At 45.6% G+C, this 23691-nt stretch overlaps 1 protein-coding gene across 1 annotated transcript in view; it reads left to right on the forward strand.

The window, feature by feature from the left end:
• Window positions 1–23691, forward strand: part of MSH2 (mutS homolog 2) — a 189058-nt gene that overhangs the window by 157245 nt on the left and 8122 nt on the right. Inside the window, exons 11-13 of the mRNA XM_075595822.1 lie at window positions 14491–14588; window positions 20472–20717; window positions 22653–22857. Coding sequence (XP_075451937.1) covers window positions 14491–14588; window positions 20472–20717; window positions 22653–22857 — 549 coding nt within the window. The remainder of the gene's footprint in view (window positions 1–14490; window positions 14589–20471; window positions 20718–22652; window positions 22858–23691) is intronic.

The raw sequence follows: 23691 nt of genomic DNA on the forward strand, positions 1-23691 counted from the left end.
GCGCAGCCTCTCTGCCTGCCGCCTGTCTAGCGCGCAATGCTGACTGAGGACTGTCGCCTGACGCGTTGTGCTGCAGCGCCCTCTGCGTCCCCTTCCCGCGGGGAGCAGCCTTAGTGCCACGTGCTGGTCTTGCTGAGAACAACGCCCGCAGCCGCCGTTCCAACCATGCCTCGTCAAGGTTTTCCGTCTCGACTTGAAGAAGGCGGAACTGCTCTGCCATCGATGCCATGCTGCTGTGTGGGGGGGATTCTCGTTTAACTTCTGGTGCTTAGCTGGGCCCTGAGCTATTCAAGCGCTGCGTGTGCGCTTGCCAAGCTGTTCTAAGCCTATCGCAGCTACGCAGTCCCCACACAGCCACAGCTCCAATAGGGGGGGAATGAAGATCACCACTGAAAGATAAGACATGTCACGGTTATCATCAGAGCGGTGAATCCTTGCACGGCTTGGAAAGGGATAGCCGGAAATGGCGCGAACCACGTGTTTAGCTGCCCTAATACAGCCGACGCCCAGCTTATAGCCGACCTCCCACCTATCCAACCGCCTCTACCACATCACCGCGCCTTAAGTACGTCTAAACAACCAAAGAGGACTGGCCCCCGCCAGCTTGGCCTTAAAAGCCACGGTTGGCTCCTCCCCTGGACAGGGGAGGGCGATGCAGGGGCGGGCCAGGGGGAGAAGGCCGCCCCCCCCCGGTCATGAAACCCCCCGCCTATAGCTGGGGGGGGGTCGCTTTCCTTTATATTCCATACTTTTAAGAAGGAGTTATTTGTATCTGAAGTTGAAAGATAATGAGTTTGTGTATTTTTCCCATTACTACTAACAAAGATAGTGATAGAAGTATAATGGCACTGTAGATGCTGAATGCCTCTACGTTTTATTTATAAACTTGTGATTATAGCTTTTCTCTACTAAACTAAATGGTATTTATTTTCAGTTGTTCCCAACTATAAAATAAAAGCGGTGAGAAAGCACACGATGGCATTCAGAGGAGTGGTGTAGGCAGGCATGAGAGGTTGGAGGCCAAAAAAGGATTTATGTAGCCAATGCCATGGTAATAGAACCTATTCAATCTGCAAATATATCGTATGTATAACAGATTTAGGATTGCTTTATATTGAAAACTAGCTGAGAGACCCGGCGTTGCCCGGGATGTAAATGCGTAATAGGTAGTATTATTTATAAATCGTGGAACAATAGGTGAGTATTTGTTGCAAAGGTTGGATAATAATATTGAAAAGAAAGATGGAATAAAATGTAATACGATGTTTAAAAATGTTTTATTGTAAACACACCACAGTACAATGTATATTTTGGTGACATATTAGATTTAAAAATTTGAGGCGTTTAGGTCCTGCTAGGGTGTGAGGCGGCGGGTGGCACATGGGTTGTGAGTGCTTTCTGTGAGTGGGGGTCCTGCTAGGGTGTGAGGCGGCAGGTGGCGTGTGGGTTGTGAGTGCTGTCTGTGAGTCGGGGGCCTGCTAGGGTGTGAGGCGGTGGGTCAGTGATGTCGGTGCGTAGGGGCGGGAGGCAGCAGTTGTGTGTGGCGGCAGGTATGTGTCGAGTGTGGCGGGTGTCTGTTGAGTGCATGCAGCGGTTGTGAGGCGGTGGGTGAAAGGCAGAGGCGGGCGGAGTAAGGGCGGGTGAAAGGCAGAGGGTGGGTGGGCGCGAAAGCAGAGACAGGGCGGGCAGGAAGGCGAAGGGTGGTGGGAAGGGGTGGAGGAGGGGGGTAGGGGGTGGGAGGGGAAAAGGGGGTGGGAGGGGGGAGGGAAAGGGGAGGAGGGGGGAGGGAAAGGGGAGGAGGGGGGAGGGAAAGGGGAGGAGGGGGGAGGGAAAGGGAGGAGGGGGAGGGAAAGGGGAGGAGGGGGGAGGGAAAGGGGAGGAGGGGGGAGGGAAAGGGGAGGAGGGAAAGGGGAGGAGGGAAAGGGGAGGGAAAGGGGAGGAGGGGGGAGGGAAAGGGGAGGAGGGGGAGGGAAAGAGGAGGGGGGAGGGAAAGGGGAGCGGGGGGGGAAAGGGGAGCGGGGGGAAAGGGGAGCGGGGGGGAAAGGGGAGCGGGGGGAAGGGGAGGAGGAGGGGGGGGAAAGGGGAGCGGGGGGGGGGGAAAGGGGAGCAGGGGGGGGAAAGGGGAGCAGGGGGGGGAAGGGGAGGAGAAGGGGAAGGGGAGGAGGGGGCAGAGGGGGGTGAAAGGGGGCGGAGGGGGGTGAAAGGGGGCGGAGGGGGGTGAAAGGGGGCGGAGGGGGGTGAAAGGGGGCGGAGGGGGGTGAAAGGGGGGCGGAGGGGGTGAAAGGGGAGCGAGGGGGGGGGAAGGGGAGGGGGCGGAGGGGGGTGAAAGGGGGGCGGAGGGGGGAAAGTGGAGCGGGGGGGGAAAGGGGAGCGGGGGGGGAAAGGGGAGCGGGGGGGGAAAGGGGAGCGGGGGGGGAAAGGGGAGCGGGGGGGAAAGGGGAGCGGGGGGGAAAGGGGAGCGGGGGGAAGGGGAGGAGGAGGGGGGGGGAAAGGGGAGCGGGGGGGGGGGAAAGGGGAGCAGGGGGGGGAAAGGGGAGCAGGGGGGGGGAAAGGGGAGGAGGGGGCGGAGGGGGGTGAAAGGGGGCGGAGGGGGGTGAAAGGGGGGCGGAGGGGTGAAAGGGGAGCGAGGGGGGGGGGAAGGGGAGGGGGGCGGAGGGGGGTGAAAGGGGGGCGGAGGGGGGAAAGTGGAGCGGGGGGGGAAAGGGGAGGAGGGGGGGAAAGGGGAGGAGGGGGGGAAAGGGGAGGAGGGGGGGAAGGGGAGGAGGAGGGGAAGGGGAGGAGGGGGCGGAGGGGGGTGAAAGGGGGCGGAGGGGTGAAAGGGGAGCGAGGAGGGGGGAAGAGGAGGGGGGCGGAGGGGGGTGAAAGGGGGGCGGAGGGGGGTGAAAGGGGGGCGGGGGGGGGGAAAGGGGAGCGGGGGGGGGGAAAGGGGAGCGGGGGGGGAAGGGGAGTGTGGGACGGGGGGGGGAAAGGGGAGTGGGGGGGGAAGGGGAGTGTGGGACGGGGTGGAGAGCAGTGGGCATATGTATTGTCATAATTAATGTATGTGCATGTCCCCCCCCCCCTCCGTGCATCCGTCCCCCTGCTGGTTCGGCTGGTGCCCCCCCCCCCCCGTTCTCCGTGACTCGGCCCCCCCCTCCCCCGTGACTTTCCCCCCCCCTCCCCGTGACTTTCCCCCCCCCTCCCCGTGACTTTCCCCCCCTCCCCGTGACTTTCCCCCCTCCCGTGACTTTCCCCCCTCCCGTGACTTTCCCCCCCCCTCCCCGTGACTTTTCCCCCCCCCTCCCCGTGACTTTTTCCCCCCCTCCCCGTGACTTTTTCCCCCCCTCCCCGTGACTTTTCCCCCCCCTCCCCGTGACTTTTCCCCCCCCCTCCCCGTGACTTTTCCCCCCCCTCCCCGTGACTTTTCCCCCCCCTCCCCGTGACTTTTCCCCCCCTCCCCGTGACTTTTCCCCCCCTCCCCGTGACTTTTCCCCCCCTCCCCGTGACTTTTCCCCCCCTCCCCGTGACTTTTCCCCCCCCCTCCCCGTGACTTTTCCCCCCCCTCCCCGTGACTTTTCCCCCCCTCCCCGTGACTTTCCCCCCCCCCTCCCCCCCGTTCCCTGTGACTCTTGGCTGCCCTCCCCCCCCCCCCCGTTCCCCGTGACTCGCGCTCCCCTCCTCCCCCCCGTGGCGGCCGCTTGGTCCCCCGATGTGCCGTCCGGCTGAGTGAGGCCCGTGCAGGCGGCGGCAGGAAGCGCCCTGTGTGGGCCTGAGGCGCGAGGCTGTTACTGGCGCCATAAGCTGAGGCGGGACGCGCAGTGAGTTACCTGAGCGGGAGGTAGCGCCGGGGAGGTAAGGGAGCGGCTGGGGTAGGAGGGCCGCGCTTCCCGTCCGGAGCCGGTGCAGGGCGGCGCACGTGATGGGGGGGAGGCGGCGGACAGAGGGTGAGGAGGGGGGGGTGAGGGGCTCCGGAGCAGCATTGTGCGGTGGATGTTCGGGTGAGTGTGGGGGGGGGGGGGGTGAGGGGCTCCGGAGCAGCATCGTGCGGTGGATGTTCGGAGTGAGTGTGAGGGGGGGGGTGAGGGGGCTCCGGAGCAGCATCGTGCGGTGGCATCGTGCGTTGGATGGTGGGGGGGGGGGGTGAGGGGCTCCGGAGCAGCATCGTGCGTTGGATGGTGGGGGGGGGGGGTGAGGGGCTCCGGAGCAGCATCTTGCGTTGGATGGTGGGGGGGGGGGGTGAGGGGCTCCGGAGGAGCATCGTGCTGTGGATGTATGGGTGAGGGGGGTGGGGTAGTTTTGGGTGTGCTCCGGGGATGTTCGGGTGAGGGGGGGGTGTGATGGAGCATCGTGCGTTGTATGTTCAGCAGCGTGCGTTTGCTGTTCGTGTGAGGGGGGGGGGGTGATGGAGTATGTTTGGGTGAGGGGGGTTGGTGATGGGCTGCAGTAGCGGGAGAGCTGTGGCGTGCGTTCGTAGTGTGCATGAGGTTGGGGGGGGGTGGTGGTGGAGGGGGGTATTTGTAAGAGGCAGTGTTGCGCTGCTTGTTCGTGCGGTGTGTGGAGGTGAATGTTGATATAGTGATTCTGTACCTGATCTGTGGTAGCAGGCGGTGAGGGTTTTGTGGGTTGAGAGGTCGCCCCAGAGCAGTGAGGATTGTCAGTGAGGGGTGGGACAGTGGGGTGAGGGGTGGGACAGTGTGGCAGTGGTGTTGGCCGAAGGCCAATGAGAGTCAGTGAGGGGTGGGACAGTGTTGAGGTGGAGTGACAGGCCAAAGGTGCAATGCGATTGGCCCTAGGGACACAGGGCATGCAGACAAACATACAGACATTTCAGAAATATATAGTAGATAAAGCTTAATATTTTTTTTTAATGGAGAATAATCAAGATAGTGAAAGATACCGAGAGGAGATTACAATTATTGGAACTATAAAACGACCCCAATAGCTCTTTGTCTACAATATGCTGCAGAGGGCTCTCGGGCCCATGTACTATGTAGAATACCAGTTGGAAACATTAGCATCTAATAAACCATAGGCAGAAAAATGTAGCAAATTTGGACCAGGCTAAGCAGACAGCTTACTGCACTTTGCTCGGTTACTTCTTTGGACGGTTTACAACGCAGTTTCGATTTGAGAAGCAAATTTATATAATCACATTTTGCCAGCACAAAATCGTTGAGTTTAGCTGAAGTTTAATGGCAGCACTAGAATTGCGGCCTCTAGACTGTAATGTTCATTTCACACACCATTAAGTTTTGATCTGAAGATGAATTTGTGAGGTGGTACTTTCAGGTTCAGAATAACTGATGTGTTGTATGGGGTTTATTTAAAGGTACATTGGGAAAAAAAAGTTTGCTCCTTGCAATATTACTACAATATAAAGTAACAATCGGTTTGACTGCTCATCGGCCCTTCCAAAACCAATTCTGCCTAAATAAAACACCAGCGTCTGCTGTAGATCTTATTTAATTTTTTTCGGGGCGGGTCTGTATCCAGGGGTCTCGTTGCGTGAGAAGCGTTTCGTCACAAGAAGGCATGTGAACTCGCAAAGTGACCACTGGGCAGTTTTCTGCCTGTGATTAATTCGGGATCAGTGACCTCATTTTCTGAGCTTCTGAAAGTGCTGGCATGTTCGATTTTTATAGGGGCAGGACGACAGAAGCAATCTTGTTCTGGGGAGACGGCAATTACAACCATGGCCAAAAGAAGCGCAAACACTTGAGCCGCACGGATTGCTTCTTCAAAGAGTGAAGAAGTATTAGAAAAGCGTTAAACTTGTAACTACAGCAACATTCTTGCTAAAATTGAACAAAATCATTGTAACAACTTGATCTTACAGTTGACTAGTTTTGAGACATCTTAAAAATTACAATTACAAGTTTATACACGGCGCATATTTAAAGATCCATTTTGGTGAAGTCTTATAAAGACCAAAAAAAACAATCAGTATAATATACATACCTTTCGTGTTTTACAGTGTAATTTAACAGTATCCAGTGCCCCTTTTTCCTCTTGCTGTCTGTGGTAACTCCAGGATCGCCTATCTTTCATATAACTGGCTTTTCATTGCCAGTCGGGCAAGGCTTTGCAGGCCCCTCTGGCAGCAAAAGGGTTAATATTATTGATCAACACCCTTGCGCTCTTGTTGGTGCACAGCATTAACTGGGGTGGGGGGAGGAGGAGAGAGAAGGGTGGTAGTAGAAGGCGTTTATAAACCCTTCACATATTTGTGTAGCGATATAGTTAGATCTAAAGCAAAGCAGCAAAACACACAGTGTGTAAATGGTCGATTAATGTTTCTTTTATGAGGAAATTGTGTTCCAAATGAGCATGAATAGCGGACGCGGTTGTTATGCACAGGGGGGCTTGGCCACCTGTTCTGAAGTCGCTTGCTTTGTTAAACAGCCAGGTGCTGCTTGTGCCACTAAAGCCTTTACAACGTTATCTGAATCATTGTTTGCACAATATGTCCACAGAACAAAATATGAGAAGGTGTTATGTTAAATATACAATGATCAGAAAGGAATCCTGACAGTATAGCTAAATTATTAAAATTAAACAAATGTCATACTTCCCTGGGGAAAATCTAATTAAACTCTTGAGTTCCACCTGCCGTTCAGGTCTTCACGGTTTTTACTCCATGATAAATTGCTTTGAAAGAACCATTATAAAATATGTCAAAAGAACAAAAGCTGGAAATATCCGTCTAATGCAAGATGTAATGCAATACAATAATGCATTTTCTGAATCGTGAATTTGGGCAAATGATTACAAATCCTTACTGGACGCGTTTCAGAATCTTTCGTATGCATAGAATCGCATACAATAGATCATGTTAAACATGAACCCTTGAAACAACACCAGCCCCCTCCATCATATCAAACACATCTCATAGTTTTTAATCTCACATTCAATAACATGTTTGCATTTGATGGGAATGTTTACAGGGTGCAAAGTGGACAGCACGTTTCGGTAAGATTGCCAATAAGTTGAACAAGTACTTATCGGACCACTACCATTCTTTGTGTGTTCTACAATGCACAAAGTATGTCTCTTTCCTCAGTTTTTTCCCTTTGTGGTGTGACTTAATCTGTGTTTTTTTTTTTGTGTTTGTTTTTCATCTTGAAAGCATGATTGTGCTAAATCAGTTTGTATTAGAAGTATACAATCTTCCTTTTTAGGACTAGACAAGTGATTTTCAACTGGGGTTCTGTGTTTGCCGGGGGGGGGGGGGGAGGAGAGAGAGAGAGAGCTGGGACAACTGTCCCAGACACGGCGGAGCGGCAGCACCCCATGCAGCAGTGACCCGGCGGCTCCCCAGCAACTGCCCAGTCACTGCAAATCCTTCCTCCTGTCTGCGCCGGAAGTCAGGTCCAACTTCCTGCCGGCAGGGGGAGGGAGCTGTGAACTGGCACAACACTGCACGTGAAGGAGGGGGGGTGGGGGTGGGGGGTGTCTAACAGGAGAAGGGAGAGAGACACTCCCTCCTCCCTCTCTCTTGTTCCTTTAGACTAAGGGAGGGAGAGAGTGTGGTGGGAACAGAGAGATGAGGGAAGAGGGTTTTGGTTCCCCAGAATTTCACAATATACTGTAATCCTAGGGTTCCTTAAGGAAAAAAAAGTCTGTGTGCCGAAGTGAAGTGAAACTTCTTTGTGTTTTGTGACTATATTGTCACAGAAATTGTATTTGTGATGGTGTTGTTTTTAATTAAAAATTAACACACAATTTCAATGCCAAAACGCAAAGAAGTTTGACTTAGAATGTGCGTGCGTGGCACACACCCCCTGTTTTACCTATTTGTACTTCTATATGTATAGTAACTGTGAATTCCTCGTGTGTGTGTGTCTGTGTATGTGTGTATGTGTGTATGTGTGTGCCTGCAGCTACTGCACGCAAGCATCTGTGTGTATGCGAGCACTTGCGCGTGGCGCCGGAGGCTACTACGCAGGCACGCCGAGCGTGGGAGGCCTCTGAATCAGCGCCAGCTGCCATAACGGCCTCTTCTGCCACTTCCGGGACTGCACTTCCGTCTCCAACAAGGCAATTTACTCCAAGGGAAATTGTCATTTGGTGGGTGCCAGCATAGAAGTTTCACTTCAAGGAGGTTGAAAACCACCGATCTAGAGCATTTTTAGGCGTTATGATTTTATTTAGCGATTTTGCATTTTGCAGCCTATTCGAAATTGTTCTAAGCTCCTATTAACTTTTTGAACTAATTCTCAAGTCTGAAATCGTGTTATAGCCCAACCTCTACACTTGAGAAAATGCTATTTAAAGGCCTGTATAAATTGTACTACTTTCGAGTGACAGTGAAGAATTCTTTTATATCCTTGCAGGCACATGTGAGCACTTTTTAATGCCTGGCTTGGAATTAATTTTGCATCCATCAGCCATGGCTTTTATTTTGTCAAGTAAAATAAAAATTTAATGCTGGCAGGGGAACCGTGTGAGTTAGCGAGAGCACTTTCTTTCTTCTTACATTGTTAATTTCAAAGGAACACCACGTGTGGTCTCTGTTTGGGGAAATGTCTTGGCAGTGGAAAGCCAACTTGCAAAGCTAGATTTCATAACTGTATGGTTTTCAATTCTTAAATCCTACGATTAGTAAATTTAAAATAAATATCTTTTTTTTTTATTATTATTTTTTTTTGAGAACGGTGGTTTTTGCCAGAAATCTCAGACATTTCAATAATATAATTAGGAGAGTTTTTTTTTAATGTACTGTCCAAGGTAGAGGTTCTGAAATTGATATATAGGGAAATAACTCAGTACAGTCGTTTTCTCCTGCTCTTTTTTTTCTTTTTATCGCCCTCATTTTTAACATGGGTGTAAACGTCAGTAAGTCAGACAGCGACAAGTAGACAAGCATCCGTTGCTAAACCAGGACAGGTTTATTCCTTTGACAGTTTGTACTTAAGATCCAGATCTCACAGACAAAAAAAAAACCAGCAAACAGATAGACCTCTTGTTTAAAGTACCATTGCAGGGCTTCTTTAAGCTCGCCAGATAGATTTCCATGTAACCGCTCTTCAAGGAGGCAGCGGATCCTGGAGAGAATGGCGCCTTGCAGTGGCATCTGCAGTGAAGTGCAACCTTCTCTCTGATCTGCCAACTGATCCCTGCTTAAATAGTATCAGCCACCTGTTTATTCCAGGACTAAACCAAATCTAGCCAATTTCACAGGGGAAACATTTCCAACCAAAACAAATGTGAACACATAATAAACTTGGCATTTCATATTCAATTTCCTACAGCTACACATACATTAATATCATACATACATACTAACTGCATGTTTTTTACTCTTGCAAAGTAAGAAGATACTCAATTTCAGTATCACCTGCCTTACTTTAACCCCCTGCAATGGTATAATCCACCACCATGTATGGTATTGCCGGAAGGAAATGCCCTTTTCTTTTTAAAGATTCTGCCCAAGCAAAATCACACACCAAGCCACCTTAACAAATCCTGCTATATTTCAGGTAAGGATTTGTCTATATGTATTACACCTGGCCATTAAGAATTAACCTCCCTTCATTCCTGCTAGAACTGCCTGTATGTGTAAAAAAAAAAAATATGAAACCATTCCTACATTAATTTCACTGCCTTCAAGACACCAAATAAAAAGGTTTTTTTTTAAAGAAAGGGTTTGTTTTTTGGAGAGAAAAAAACAGAGCAAAGATACTGTAGCTGGGCCCAGCAAAAATAAAACAGAAAAGCTTCACTTTCAAACCATCCAATATTGTTCAATTTCAGAGAAATATTCATGGAAAATACTGAGCAGCTACTAAAATAAAAAGCCTTGTCATTCAGCACATTACTGCAAAATCCCAACTACTGTTAGGGGCAGTTCTAACCTGGAAGCAAAGCAGCATATGTTGTATGGTGTATGGAACTTGTCATTGTGTTTTTTTGGAGTTGACTTTTTACAAAATTCCAAAAGCAGGTCAGGAGCACCAATTCTCTCAGGGTATGTTCACCTCACAAGTGGCCAGAAACTTATCGTCTGCATGTTTTCTTGAAAAAAAGCTAAAATGCAGCACCTGCTTTGAAAAGACCACTTTTTTTTGTGTGTGAGCATCATCCTTGTAAGAAATAATCTAACAAATTAAGTGTGCATTTCCTATTGAGTGCTGCCATCCTTTCTATTTGTGCCAAAGAAAAGAAGGAAATATAGTGCTATCTGTATATCTCAAGCCAAAGCAAAGGATCATTAAAAAGTTGCCGTTGCACTCACAAGTGTACAGTAGGTGGCTTTTCAAGCCTTCTCTCAATGTTACTGGATTCTTTGTATGTTCTATGTAGCCATCTCGGCGTGCCTCAAACTATAAAGAGGTCATATTGTACATACAGTAGTGCAAAACCGCTTTACTTTCAACAAAGTTAAAACCTAGATTAAGAACACTCACAATTGAGTACTAGTTTTAGGCATATAGAGTCTAACTCTGGCAGTCTGCTCATCAGACCAGTCCTCCACACAGACGTTAAAGACCATCCACGGTCTCTGATCTCCTTCAGTATCTGTTCGAGACCCCCTGCTTTAATACAATATATAAAGACTTTGGATTGCTGTAAGAGCTGCTCAGGGAGACACATAGAGATGGCTCCTCTCTGGGACTCCTCTGGAGTTTTTACAGATTTGTGGCTGACTTGGTAGGATTAACACTGTGTTAGTGCCATTCAGAAGCAGGAACCCCCGCTGAGTTAATCCTCCTGGGCTGCTTACTGCTTTCTGGGCCAAGATCGATCCCAAGCACGGCCGGGTTGTGACCTTCCCAAACTTTTGCGGTCCCAATAGCAGTAAGTCTTGCTACATTTCTATTTTTTTTTTAAAGGGTGACACACCTGAGATATCAACTTTTCAGAATGCAACCCTTTGTCAAGAGGATATCTTAAGAGACCTAAATCCACTGTGTTTAAATAGCCATCATGGCTGCCTAGCATTTTCCCACTCTCCCCCTGGGGTGGCCTCCCCCATATCACATGTACGCGCCTGTGTCACCTGTGATGTCATAGCGTTGGTAATGACACGAACAAGGCCCAACCTTCTATCCACGCTACTACAACCCCAAACCAACATTCTCGGCCCCATCAACAAATATACAGTTGTGTGAAAAAGAAAGTACACCCTCTTTGAATTCTATGGTTGTACATATCAGGACATAATAACAATCATCTGTTCCTTAGCAGGTCTTAAAATTAGGTAAATACAACCTCAGATGAACAACAACACATGACATATTACACCATGTCATGATTTATTTAACAAAAATAAAGCCAAAATGGGAAAGCTATGTGTGAAAAACCCTTACTGATTCCATAGGAATTAAGATGCTAAGTAGCAGACAGGTGCTGCTAATCAAATGCCCCTGATTAATTGATCATCAGCAAGTGTGACCACCTCTATAGAAGCCGAAATTTTAGCAGTTTGCTGGACTGGAGCATTCGTGTTTAACACAATGCCAAGGAGGAAAGACATCAGCAATGATATTAGAGAAGCAATTGTTGCTTCCCATCAATCTGGGAAGGGTTATAAGGCAATTTCCAAACAATTTAAACAGAGTAATAGAATAAGAGGAGTGTCCCCTATGCAATGCTCACAAGGAAAATCCATGCATAAATATATCCTTATATCATAATTGTCTTTCCAGAAAAAAACAGCATACTTGAATTCAGACCTCCAAACTCCACAATATCAGCAATCAGTAATGTCACTATCAGACCCTTAATAGCCACTCTGTGTGGACTCCCAATAACCTTAATTAGGTATATCTTATATGGGTGTCACAGGCTATAGGTACAATGAATACAGTGAAACTTGATGAACTGAATAGCAAAGAAATTAAATTAACTCACATAAATGATTTGCTGGAGGTCCAGATGCTGTTTGGCGTGCTCCTACCGAAGGAATACAAGATGCAGGAGGTCGTAGATGGCGGTGCAACTGCCTTGGAAAAAACGTTGGACCGGAGATTGCAGGGTACTGGGTACAAAAGTTTATTGGCACATAGAAAACAGCACAGCAAGCACTCTGACGCGTTCCAGCTGCACGGGCCTTTGTCAAAGAGTATAGTACACAAAACCAATCAACTAGTTTAAATACCCACAGTTCCTTTCCTCAACAGGGACGTATCGGCGCTCTCAGCCAATGAGAGTTAGCACGCCCCTTCTCACGGACGCTAGATTTCATTAGCTCAATAACAGCTCGTCTATACAAACAAGCGCGCCACACAGGGAAGTAAATAATCCTGCCCCTCTGTGACGTATCGGCTAGGAGACCATTAACGAGTCTCAACTATAATCACGCTGGTGGTTGAAAACATATCTTAATCCATTTATTGCTGGTAAAACGATACTAAATGGAGAAGTCAGGAACCTTGGGTATTTTACAAACACGCACAGAATATAGGAACAATGTACAAAATGAAGCCTTTTATTTATTCATTTATAAAGATCAGAGTCCAAAGTAGAAAACGGAGAGCTCAAAATTCAAAAGAACACTGTTACCTAGAAGCTGTGAGATAATAAAACACACTTCAATGTGAAGTGACCTGAATATTAAAAACAACCAAATGCTGAGTTATAAATCCTCACAATATGTTAAAAATATTTATAAAAAACAAACAAAAAAAAGTAGAAAATAACTGGCATAGAATTAATGTACCTGATGTTGGCGTTAATTTACCTTCTCATAAAGCATATTAGACATATGTAATTGTAAACAATAAAACTTAATAACAATAATAATATTCCATATATATATATATATATAATGGGAAGATGAAATACTAGGAAGAAATGCCTATATTGATGACCATCAAGGAATCTTGGTCACTAGATAGTAAATTTCACTGGATAATAATATTCATATAATGTTGAATATCCAGTGGTTATAAATATCTAGATATCCTTAACAATATTCATATACATCTACCTAAAACAAGGGGAAAGGGGAATAGGAAAAAGGGGGGGGGGAATCGGAATGCGGATCCAATGTTAATCGGCGGAGATGATAGTCGGATATGCGAATTCGGTGTCGGACAATGGGTCCGGGGACTGCAATGTGCGGCGGCGGATAACACGTTCGTCAGTAAGAAGAGCGTCGGGTAACGAGGACTGCCTGTACTGATTGTCGCATCCTTTTACTCAAAGGCAAAGTGGTCTCACCCACGGACTTGTAACAGAAGCACATACATTCTAATACATTGGGCCTGAAGACATTGGTTTATTCAATAGCAACATAGTTGGCGCCTACAACTAGAAAAAATCTGCTACTGAAAGAAGTGATCCACCCTAACTAACCTTGATCTATTTTTTAGTCCGGGGACTTCCCAGTTCCTGTGATAGTAACTGATGAATTTACCGGTATTACGTCCCAGTTTTTAATGGGGATTTTAATGGCCATCCAATAGAAAACCAGAACCGATGTTGCAGCTTCCTATTGGCCTGAGATTTGGCAGTCATTTTGTTTCCCCCATAGGGAGATTTAAACCCCGTAACTTCACCAGTAAGTATCTCGGAAACCAGGGTTCGGCAGAGCTGAAAATAGAGATGTTTAGCTCCGGAGGATGCCGTGTTCCCACTCTGGGAAGAAAAACAGGAGGAGCAGCTCCTTGAAGTACTGTAGCCCAGATTTTAGTTTAGCTCTTGCTTGCAGACAGTGGCCATGTTTTCCTTAAGTATTCAAAGTGGATAGTTTCTAGCAGTTCAACAAGAAACTCCCTATTTATGTTTTTATTTTTTTAAGCTGACATTTATTTTTTCCCGTGGTGACCTGTATTACTTCCTGCCACCGAGATACTCCATAAAGCAGGGATGGGCAGCTCCAGTCCTCAAGGGCCACCAACAGGCCAGGTTTTCAGTTGAAGACTGAGTCACTGATTGAGCCACTTGTTCTGAAGCAGAGATATCCTGAAAACCTGACCTGTTGGTGGCCCTTGAGGACTGGAGTTTCCCACCCCTCCCGTAAAGGCGACATCACCTATTGACCTTACTTGCTGGCACTTCGGCAACTTCTTGCCAGTATCTGTTTTTCTTCCCAGGATGTAAAATACCTATGAGGAGAATAGCTCTAGAGACTGGGGGTTCCCTTGCGTAGGACTCGTACATTCCTGCACCAGTTGATCACCTATTTTGAGCATCACATCATAGTTGAAAGAAAAACGTTATGTTCCACAGCATAGATTGCTCATTTAAACAGACATCTGTTCCTCTAAGCGTGGCATTTTGGAGTAACATGAATGTTGAATAAGCTCACATTCGTTACAGCATACCCGCACGCTGTTTGAAACTATCATTTAAAGATGCATACTACAGCTCCGTAACCCTTTAGAAAGGGAACCCACTTCAAAGAAGTGCACAAAACATGATGGCTCACCCCAATAAATATTGCTTCTGACTGTTAATATTTTACGTGTCCCGTCCCCGTTGGCAGCAGCCGTATCTGTGTGTGTTTATACAGAGATATACACATACTGTACATACTTATATGCATTTTATGTTTTTCTATTCCAGTAAATTGAGCGCCTTTAGTGAAGAGTACATGCGAAACAGAGAAGAATACGAAGAGGCCCAGAATGCCATTGTTAAAGAAATCATTAACATCTCTTCTGGTAAGTATAATATTCAGGCTTTGTTGAGAACATGCTGAAGCTCGACACTTTGGAGTAGATGTAAGGTTATTGGTTTTATGCATACCCCATGTTGCATTTTACAGACTACAGCTGCTCTGTGCTTTGGCAACACATGAATCTATTGAGTTTCTTTAGTGGCACAGCGGTCTCTAACATATTGTTCTGAAGTAAATTACAGCAGCGGTTCTCAACCTCTTGTGTCCCGTCAACCATTTTGGGAAAAAAAACCTTGGTCCCACCATGTTAAAAACTAAACTCCACTTTTTCCAAGAATTGTTAAGGGGAAGGGTGTGGGGCCTCTGTAATCCAGCCCCTATACACTCCCTCATCTCTCTCATCCCCTCCCTCATCTCTCTCATCCCCTCCCTCATCTCTCTCATCCACTCCCACCTCTCTCTTGCCCTCACTCCACCACTCACACCCCAACAATCTTACCTTGGGGTGAGGTCTCCTCAATGCTGCGCCAGTCCGCGGACTCCGCAGCTCCCTCGTGTCGAAGTTGGACCAAACGCCGACAGGAGGAGGGAGAGAATTTCCGTTACGCCGGCGGCTGCTGCTGCTGCATCGAGGGCCACCTCTGCTGGGGAGCGGCTGGGACCGACCCGCAGCACCGGCCCACCGGGGCAAGCCTAATAGGCCATTCCATCCCTTGCTCCCAATTTGACGACCATTGCATCATCGTGGTTGAGAGACTGAATTATAGAACTCTTTAACATAGTAGGAAGTAATTTAATTCTGTCGTAAATGTTATATTGTTCTTAAATGCTATATTGTTCAGCAACATAAAGAAGGTTTCTTTTTTTTGTTTGTTTTTTTATAATTTAAGTGACTTTCGAAATCTATGCTCAAATGCATTACACACGAACATGGGAGTATTCTTAAAGAGATTTCTCTAGTGTATTCAAGTACTCAAATTATTCACAAACTTATTTAGGTCATGGTTTGATATGTGTGAAACGTACACAGATGCAGCACATTTTTTACCTTCATGATCTGTAAAAAGTAATAGCACCATTTACCAAGACTCGCTCGGCACTGCTACTTCAGTCAACCATTAGAATTTTCCTATAATGTTAAAACAAATTTTCATGAAGACATTTCCAAGATTTCAGTTTTTCCCAGCTCCTTTCAAAAAATTAGCTGGCTTTCGTAAAGCTGCAGATGAACCTGACGAAACAATGAAAAAGTGTTTTTGTTCCCACATCCCTGTGGGGGCTTTTTCCAGCTGTCCTATAGCTATTATGAAGGACGCAATAGTGTTATTTGGGTGTCTGATTCTGCATTCTGTTAAGGAACATCTGTATATCCTTCTTATACACTGTAACCGTTTTTAGCAATAGATTTTCACTAGTGCAGAATTTCTCACAAGTTCTGTCCCTGCCTTCCTCTTCAAATGCAGTGTCCTTTAAAGCTATAGGTCAGAGCATAAGCCGCTCCCTCAGATCAACTGGGTTACTGCTTAAATATTCCCCACACGTCTGTTCTGCATCAAAAGGTGGGAAGGTATAAGCAACACACTGACAGGAAGCTGTTAGCAGTAAGAAGGAACAACCATTCAGCGCTACCCAGGATGTGAGAGGGAGAGAACTGTAGGTAGTGCCCGCCTCTATTCCTTCCATTGCTCCTATTCCCTGGCCTTCCTCTGTTCTTGCTATGCAACCCATAGCACTACTACTGTACCTCCTCTTATGTTTTTCACTGTTCCACATGCCTCTCAGTCCCATAAAACTCCACTGCACACCCCCATACTTTCCCCACTATCACTCTTCCTGTATGCTTCACACTGCCCCTATAAGTCTTTCACTGTAGTCAACCTTGCTACCCACTCCCATCAAACGATATCCTTTGCACGCCTATCACACCAATTTCTCAACCCCTATACCTCCCATTACCCCCATGAAATCCTCTGCACTCACCATGCCACCCACACTCCTGATGCCTTCATTGACCCGCTCCCCTCATACCTCGCGCTCTCCCTCCCCTGGAATTCATGTCACCCATAATGCTACCCACTGCACTCCCTATGCCTCCCTCTCGCCTCTCTCCAGATGCCAACCACTGCACCGACGAACCCCCTTATGTCACCGATTTATCCCCTCTCCTTTTGCATTTCACTGAACCCCCAACCCCCTATTCTTGATACTTCCCTGTCCTCTGTCAGTGATGGACGCCACTCTCCACCCCTCCAAAAAAAGAACAAAAACCGGGGAAGTGGCTGATTTTCAAGAAACGTTAAACCTGTTTAACATTGCAACAACTTTTTCAGTCTCATTTTAAAAATCGTTCTACAATATTCATGCTCTGACCACACAAAGGGACAGCGGGAACATCTTTTTAAAACTAAATAAATGCTCCTCACTTGTTTTCCTTCATTTGAGGTGGGGAGGGGGGGGGCGGATGGCCCAATTGATGTAGGTTGGGGGGGGGGGTGGATGGCCCGATTGGGGTGGGGCAACGGATGACCCGATTGAGGGGGGCGGGGGGGGCGGATGGCCCGATGGTGGGGGGTGGGCGGGTGTCAGATGGCCCGATGGGAGGGGGGGGGGCGACAGATGGCCCTGCAGGGGCCTGTGGCAGACAGAGGCGCGGAAGGGGATGGCTGCCGGAAGGGGGAGGAGTAAGTGCACTGATGAGGAGGGAAAGTATTGCTGAGAGGCGGGGGAGGAGGGAAGGCACTGCTCAGAGAGCCGGAGGCGGGGTAATCTCCCTCAACAACATGAACCCGCCTCCGGCTTTTTAATTTTTTTTCTCCAGCGCGAGCATGGAATTTAAAAAAAAAAAAAAAAACACGTGTGCTGCTTGGGCCAATAGGAGCTCGCCACGGTGTTAAATCCACTCGCCCGGGGCGTGCAGATGTATAGGTTTGTCGAACACTGTATATGTGTATGTATATGTATATATATATGCCATTGTGCTGATCCCAGTGTACCTATATACTGTACTGTGTGCACCTTCAGACATCGAAGGAAATAAATGTACTCTATTGTAAGTATTTGTTATCCATGTAATGTTATTTATGAAAAGTCACAGCTAAAGCTACAACAAAAATGATAAGCACTACTGCACAAAATGGAAAGTGAGATCTGTCAATGAATAGATTAAATTACATTAGAATTTGATTACGTTAAATTTGAAGAATTCTAACAGACTTTATTAAATATTGCCGTGTCGGTCATTTTTTTGCGTTTGAATAATAAAGGGAAACCCAGCATGTTTTAAATGAGGCGAAGTTGCTGTGAGCATTGTCATCTAATTATTTTCCCCTCTTAGAAATGGCAAGGAATGTGTTTGCAGTTTCTCTGTTGGATACACATTGAATGATTGAATTGTGGGGATCTGTCTTACTAATGATCTAGTTCCAGCTGTGTAGTAAGATGATATTGAAGTCCTGTGGCTGTATTTCCTAAGCAAAATAAGCCTTCGTCATACAGTGTTACAAATAAAACAAATGGTCTGACAATATTAAGCTGAACCATCAAGAAACAGAAGCTCACTTTGTGTCAGATCACCAAGGGCTCATTCTGAATCGTTACCTGAAGTGAAAATAATTTTATTTATTACACGTTTCAAGTATACTGTCTTTTAAATATTGTAACATTTAAAGGGGAACTCTTACACTAGCATCATTTTTTATTATTATTTTTTTTTTACTACCTGTGAATAATAACTCATTGTTAACTTAGTTTACCACTGCTTAAAGCGGCAGTGCGTGCGCAGCACTTAAAACATTAAAAGAAAAATCTATTTTTTTTTAAAGTATATGCAGCCTTTGATGACCTTTTTATTGAAAACGAATTACCCAAGCTGCCGATCAATTTGTTCTCCTGTGATCGATCCGCAAAGATCCTGCTTCCCAGGGTCTCACTAAAAACCTGCCTTTTCAGTTTTGAGCAATCCTTCAGTCAGTGTAACTAATCAGCTGGTGCGTATTCTAAGGCTGCGCTTATAGTGCTGGCGCCTGCAACATCATGCAGCGCCGTAGCAAGTACATACAGTCCGTCGCGGGTGCCCATAGTTGGCAATTCGGCGCTGCAGAGCGCAAAGCGGTCCCAATCGCCGGTAGTCAAAGGATTTGGACACTTTCGGCCATCGCCGCGGTACGTGAGCGGCTCAGCCAATGAGAGCAAACCACTCATGGCCACGCCCTCCGGTCGTTCTCTCTTGTCTCCTACACTATAAACAGGAATCGCTATTGCGACGGCTGACGTCACTCTGTGGCGTAGCCGGTTACATAGCCAGCACTATAAGCACAGCCTTATATTACTAAGGCAACATGATCTATTGTTACAGTTTGCAGCTCAAACTGCTGGGAATATTGGCAGCAAATTATCACAAACAGAAGTGTTACAAAGATCTTGCACTGCTGGGGTGGTACCTGCTATACAACTCAAAGGATGCTCAGAATGTGGAAACTCCTTAAAATGCCATTAAGGGATGAATTTAAAAAAAATGTATCATCTAATACTACAGAACTTATTTATTTAAAAATAAAATACATTACATGTAGGATATCACATGGGCTGCTCCTTTAAAACATGCATGTGCATGTATCTGAAGTTCTGACACGAGTATTTGCCAGCTTGTACATTAGTGGTTGGCCAGAGATGCACATAATGAAGAATTTATCAACTCTTAAAGGAGCAGTCCCAAACAGCGAATTGTTTAAATACAGAATTGAAGCATTAGGTCTCCGTAGTCGAACCCCGTTCATTTCAACTCCGGGGACCCCCTACTTCTGGAGATACTTACCTTTGAAGTAGGTGCCGGTAGTTGATCCAGTACAGCCAGCAAGGGTTTAAGGTTTGAAGCGCCCGCGTCACATGGGCCAATAGGAAACCGTATCGATAACGGCTTCCTATTGGCCAGTAGGCCTGGAAATATCTGAACAGCGGCCATTACAAGATTCCTGCTTGCCGAGGAGAGCTGCTACTGGCACCTAATTCGCAGGTTACTAACTTTGGAGGCAGGGGGTCTCCGGAATTGAAATTAACGGGGGTACAGCTCCGGAGACCCCCTACTTAAATTCTATATTTAACAAAATAATAAATTCGCCCCCTGGGACTGCCTCTTTATAACACCAATGGTGTGAATAGTGACATTTGGTTTGTTTCTTCACATGTTGGTTGTATGTGAGCAGCAATGATAAGAAATAAATCAAACCATCAAATTAAAGTACAAGAGTGTTATTGTCATATGATGACCAAATAATTGCAGTTCTTCTTTGCCACCATCTCACGCGTCATTAAATTGTATAAATGCCTTATGCGGTCCTTAAACATAAATAAATAAGTTATGCAAACCATTAAAAATGTTTCTCACAAATTATAAAGTTACTGTTTGTGTGAATATATGTATAAAAAACAAAGCAATATAACTGCAGTCTTGTGATTAACCCATTTCATTTTCTTTCATTGCAATCAGTCTACATAAAGGGTGATTGATTAAAAAAACTATAGCCAGCTAATAAAACTTTTTGGGCATATTCAGGGTCATTTTAGGTACCAAAGTTCAACCTTGGCTAGTACTGTATGCAGTCACAGGGGTTCAACTAGAATGTGAACGCACAAGCACAAATTAGCCCAGTAATACAATTACACATCATTGTCCAGAGCTGCCTCAAAACATCAAAATCTATTCATATAACCACATTTCCATCATATGATTTGAAAAATGTGATTTCATCTCTCCATTTTGTCAAGCATGACCACCGCATGAAGGCAGATCATAGAAGCAACGTTTGTTCTATACCAATTACCTTCTTAATTAAATACTTTTGAGGCGGGAGAAACTTCAAGTAGAAAATTTAAAAAAAAATGTTTTTACCTATACCATAAAATTACCTTTTTCTTCATCTTTTAATAGGATACGTGGATCCTATTCAGACGCTAAACGATGTAATCGCTCAGTTGGATGCAGTTGTTAGCTTTGCTTATGTTTCGAATGCTGCACCGGTACCATATGTTCGCCCAGTCATCATGGAGAAGGGACAGGGACGAATCCTGCTGAAAGGTGCCAGGCACCCATGTATTGAGGTGCAGGATGAAGTTGCGTTTATTCCCAATGACATCACATTTGAAAAAGACCGGCAGATGTTTCATATTATCACCGGTAAATGCTTCAACATCCTTTTAATTTTCATTTCATCCTTTTTCTGAACTGCATAGAATGAGAATGTCGAGTTAATTTCATTCTGAACACGTTTATTGCTTGTGCACGGCATATTACAGACAGTACAGCACTACAAATTCGTTATTCATATCATTTAAAAGTGATCGACTTGAAGAAGAAAAAACACATTGGCTTTACATACGTGTGTGTGTGTGTGTGTGTGTGTGTGTGTGTGTGTGTGTGTGTGTGTGTGTGTGTGTATATACACATAATACATGCACACACACTCGGCAAGTTTTTCCACCGACGCATATTTTAGTTATGTAACAAATTGGCATGCTGCCTAGTGCCATTAAATACTCAGTCATTGCCTTCCTTAAACAAATGTGATTGTGTGACTGCTTGAAAAGTTACAATAAGTTTGAAAGATATTGCCTTGAATAGCCTTCAGAGTTTTGTAATCAATTCAATCTGATGGAGCTTTTTCTGGGGAGCTTTTCTGATTAGTTTTTCCTACTATAATATGGAAGCTGCAGTAATCCGCCATAAACTTACATTTCATGTAGTCTAATTTTATATAGATTAGTTTGAGTGTTAAATACCACATTAGTACCTAACCTTGGAAACTATGCACAGGAAAAATTATTATTCTTTGAGGCATGTTTCTTTCTGTGGAGGATGTAATACAAAACCCCTTTAATTCAGATTTAGTAGCTCCAGTGTGTGACAAATCGCTTCTAAAGTGCCCCTAAGGCCGAGCTTATAGTGCCAGTGATGCAACTGGTGACGTCACCCGTCGCCGCTAGCGAAAGTTGTAATTCGCTTTCCAGCGACGTCGTGGGCGACCAGGTCGTTGATTGGTTCAGAGGCTGTCACGTGGCGACAGCCTCTGAAAAATCATATTTGACCGGCTTCAGAAATTCGCGCTGCCAGCGTCGCTTCCGTCGGCAATACATTTTTTTTGCCGCGACGTCGCCGGCACTATAAGCGCAGCCTTAGAAGCGGATTGGCATGATTTGCTTTTCTGTAAACCTTTCTCGCATGTCCAATCCATGACAAAAAGGCTTTTGTAAGAGCGGTTTGACTGTGGCTCTGCCAATCTGATCGGTTTGTCAAAAAGTTACATCTACAGACTGAAATATGGGTTTACCTGAGAGAGCAAAACCCATAAGTCAGACTGGGGATGGCGTTGGCAGCACCTCTGGTCATTCCAAAGCAAGTACAATGCATGTGTTTTTACTCTTAAACCATGTGGTTTGCCACTTTTTTTTTTTTTTTTTTTAATTTTTTAGAAATTGTTTAGAAGAAGCGGTTTGCAATAGAGAATAGGGGTTTTTTTTCCTCACATTTCATTCCGCTACTTCTGTACATGCCAAACCGTGCAGTTTGGCAAAGACAACTTAGGAGCTTCAAGAATACGAACCAAAACAAACAATGCAGCAAAAGGTGGACATTATATATATATATATATATATATATATATATATAAGATGGGGAGGGGTTGGGGTGACAATCTAAATCCAAGTGGGTTGAACCTGTATTCTTGTCTTGGGTAGCTTAAAACTTGGAAATATCCATGTCATGAGGCGAGGTTTGACACTTCTTGTAGGAATTACCCAGTACGTTCATCTTTTTGCAGGCACCACGTCCTCTGGCTAGACAGTAATTTGATGGTGTGAATATGCCTTGAGTAAAAATGATTTAATGTAGCCAATGTAAAATTCCTGATGTATCAAAGTCTTAATTAGTTTAAGTTTTGCTACTGTATAACGAGCCATTGTCTTTTTTTCCTCTATGCTCAATTTGTGAATCATTCACACGCCCGCTTGTCCTTGAGCAGAAACCATTTGTGATTCTGCTACAAAATGTAACCTAAAAATGAACATGACCTGAATGAAAGAGCAGCCAGATAATTTTGTCCATACTACATTTCAGGTCCTAACATGGGTGGAAAATCAACATATATCCGCCAGACTGGTGTCATTGTCCTTATGGCTCAGATTGGCTGCTTTGTACCGTGTGACTCGGCAGAGGTCAGCATAGTGGACTGTATTCTTGCTCGAGTAGGAGCTGGAGACAGTCAGCTGAAGGGCGTGTCCACTTTCATGGCTGAGATGTTAGAGACCGCTTCAATTCTCAGGTACTTGCTATTTTTTTGCTATTAAATATAAAATATATATATATATATACAGTATAGTGTGTTGCAAAAATCGTTTGAATCAGGTTCCCCTTTGAGCTGAATTTCATTCGTTTTAGCGCCAGGATATCGTTGATTTCCAAGATACAGTTTTGTCCTGATGTATTTATTGTCGTTGCAAAAAAAGTCCATGACATCTTAATGTGATCACAAAAGCCATTTAAAAAAAAAAAAAAAAAAAAAAAATATATATATATATATATATATAAATCTGGTCCAATGGAATAAATGTTACTGGTAGAAGGGCATTGCTGAAGCGAGACATAGCACTGTTCAGATTTGGTGAACCCGCTGGTTTAATTACAATATGTAAAGGGGGGGGGGGGGAAATCACTGTGTGGGATCCCTGCTTTAAGGATCGGGCTTCATATCCTAAATATAAAAGAAGCCAAGGACCACACAGGGTCTAAGTTTTTACAAAAGATAAGAAGACAAGTTGGCCCAAGGGTTTCTTATTTTCCATCAGATTCTGTTTCTCTATGCTATAATGTACATGTAACATTGCAATTAGCAGAAATCCTGCCTACACTTGTTGCATCACTACAGTACTTGCATGATTACAAATGTACTGCATCTTAATACAATAAAATGGTACACTTCAGATGATATATCAGAATTTCTATAGGGATAGAAGATTAAATTAAAGCATGTCTGTTGAGTATGTAGAGAATGTGTGATCCCCAGGTGGACCTAATCGTGTGTGTGTGTGTGTGTGTGTGTGTGTGTGTGTGTGTGTGTGTGTGTGTGTGTACCTCGCTGAACCAGTGCAGGACTACT

Source organism: Ascaphus truei, chromosome 4 (assembly GCF_040206685.1).
Source record: "Ascaphus truei isolate aAscTru1 chromosome 4, aAscTru1.hap1, whole genome shotgun sequence".
Classification (NCBI taxonomy): Eukaryota; Metazoa; Chordata; class Amphibia; order Anura; family Ascaphidae; genus Ascaphus; species Ascaphus truei.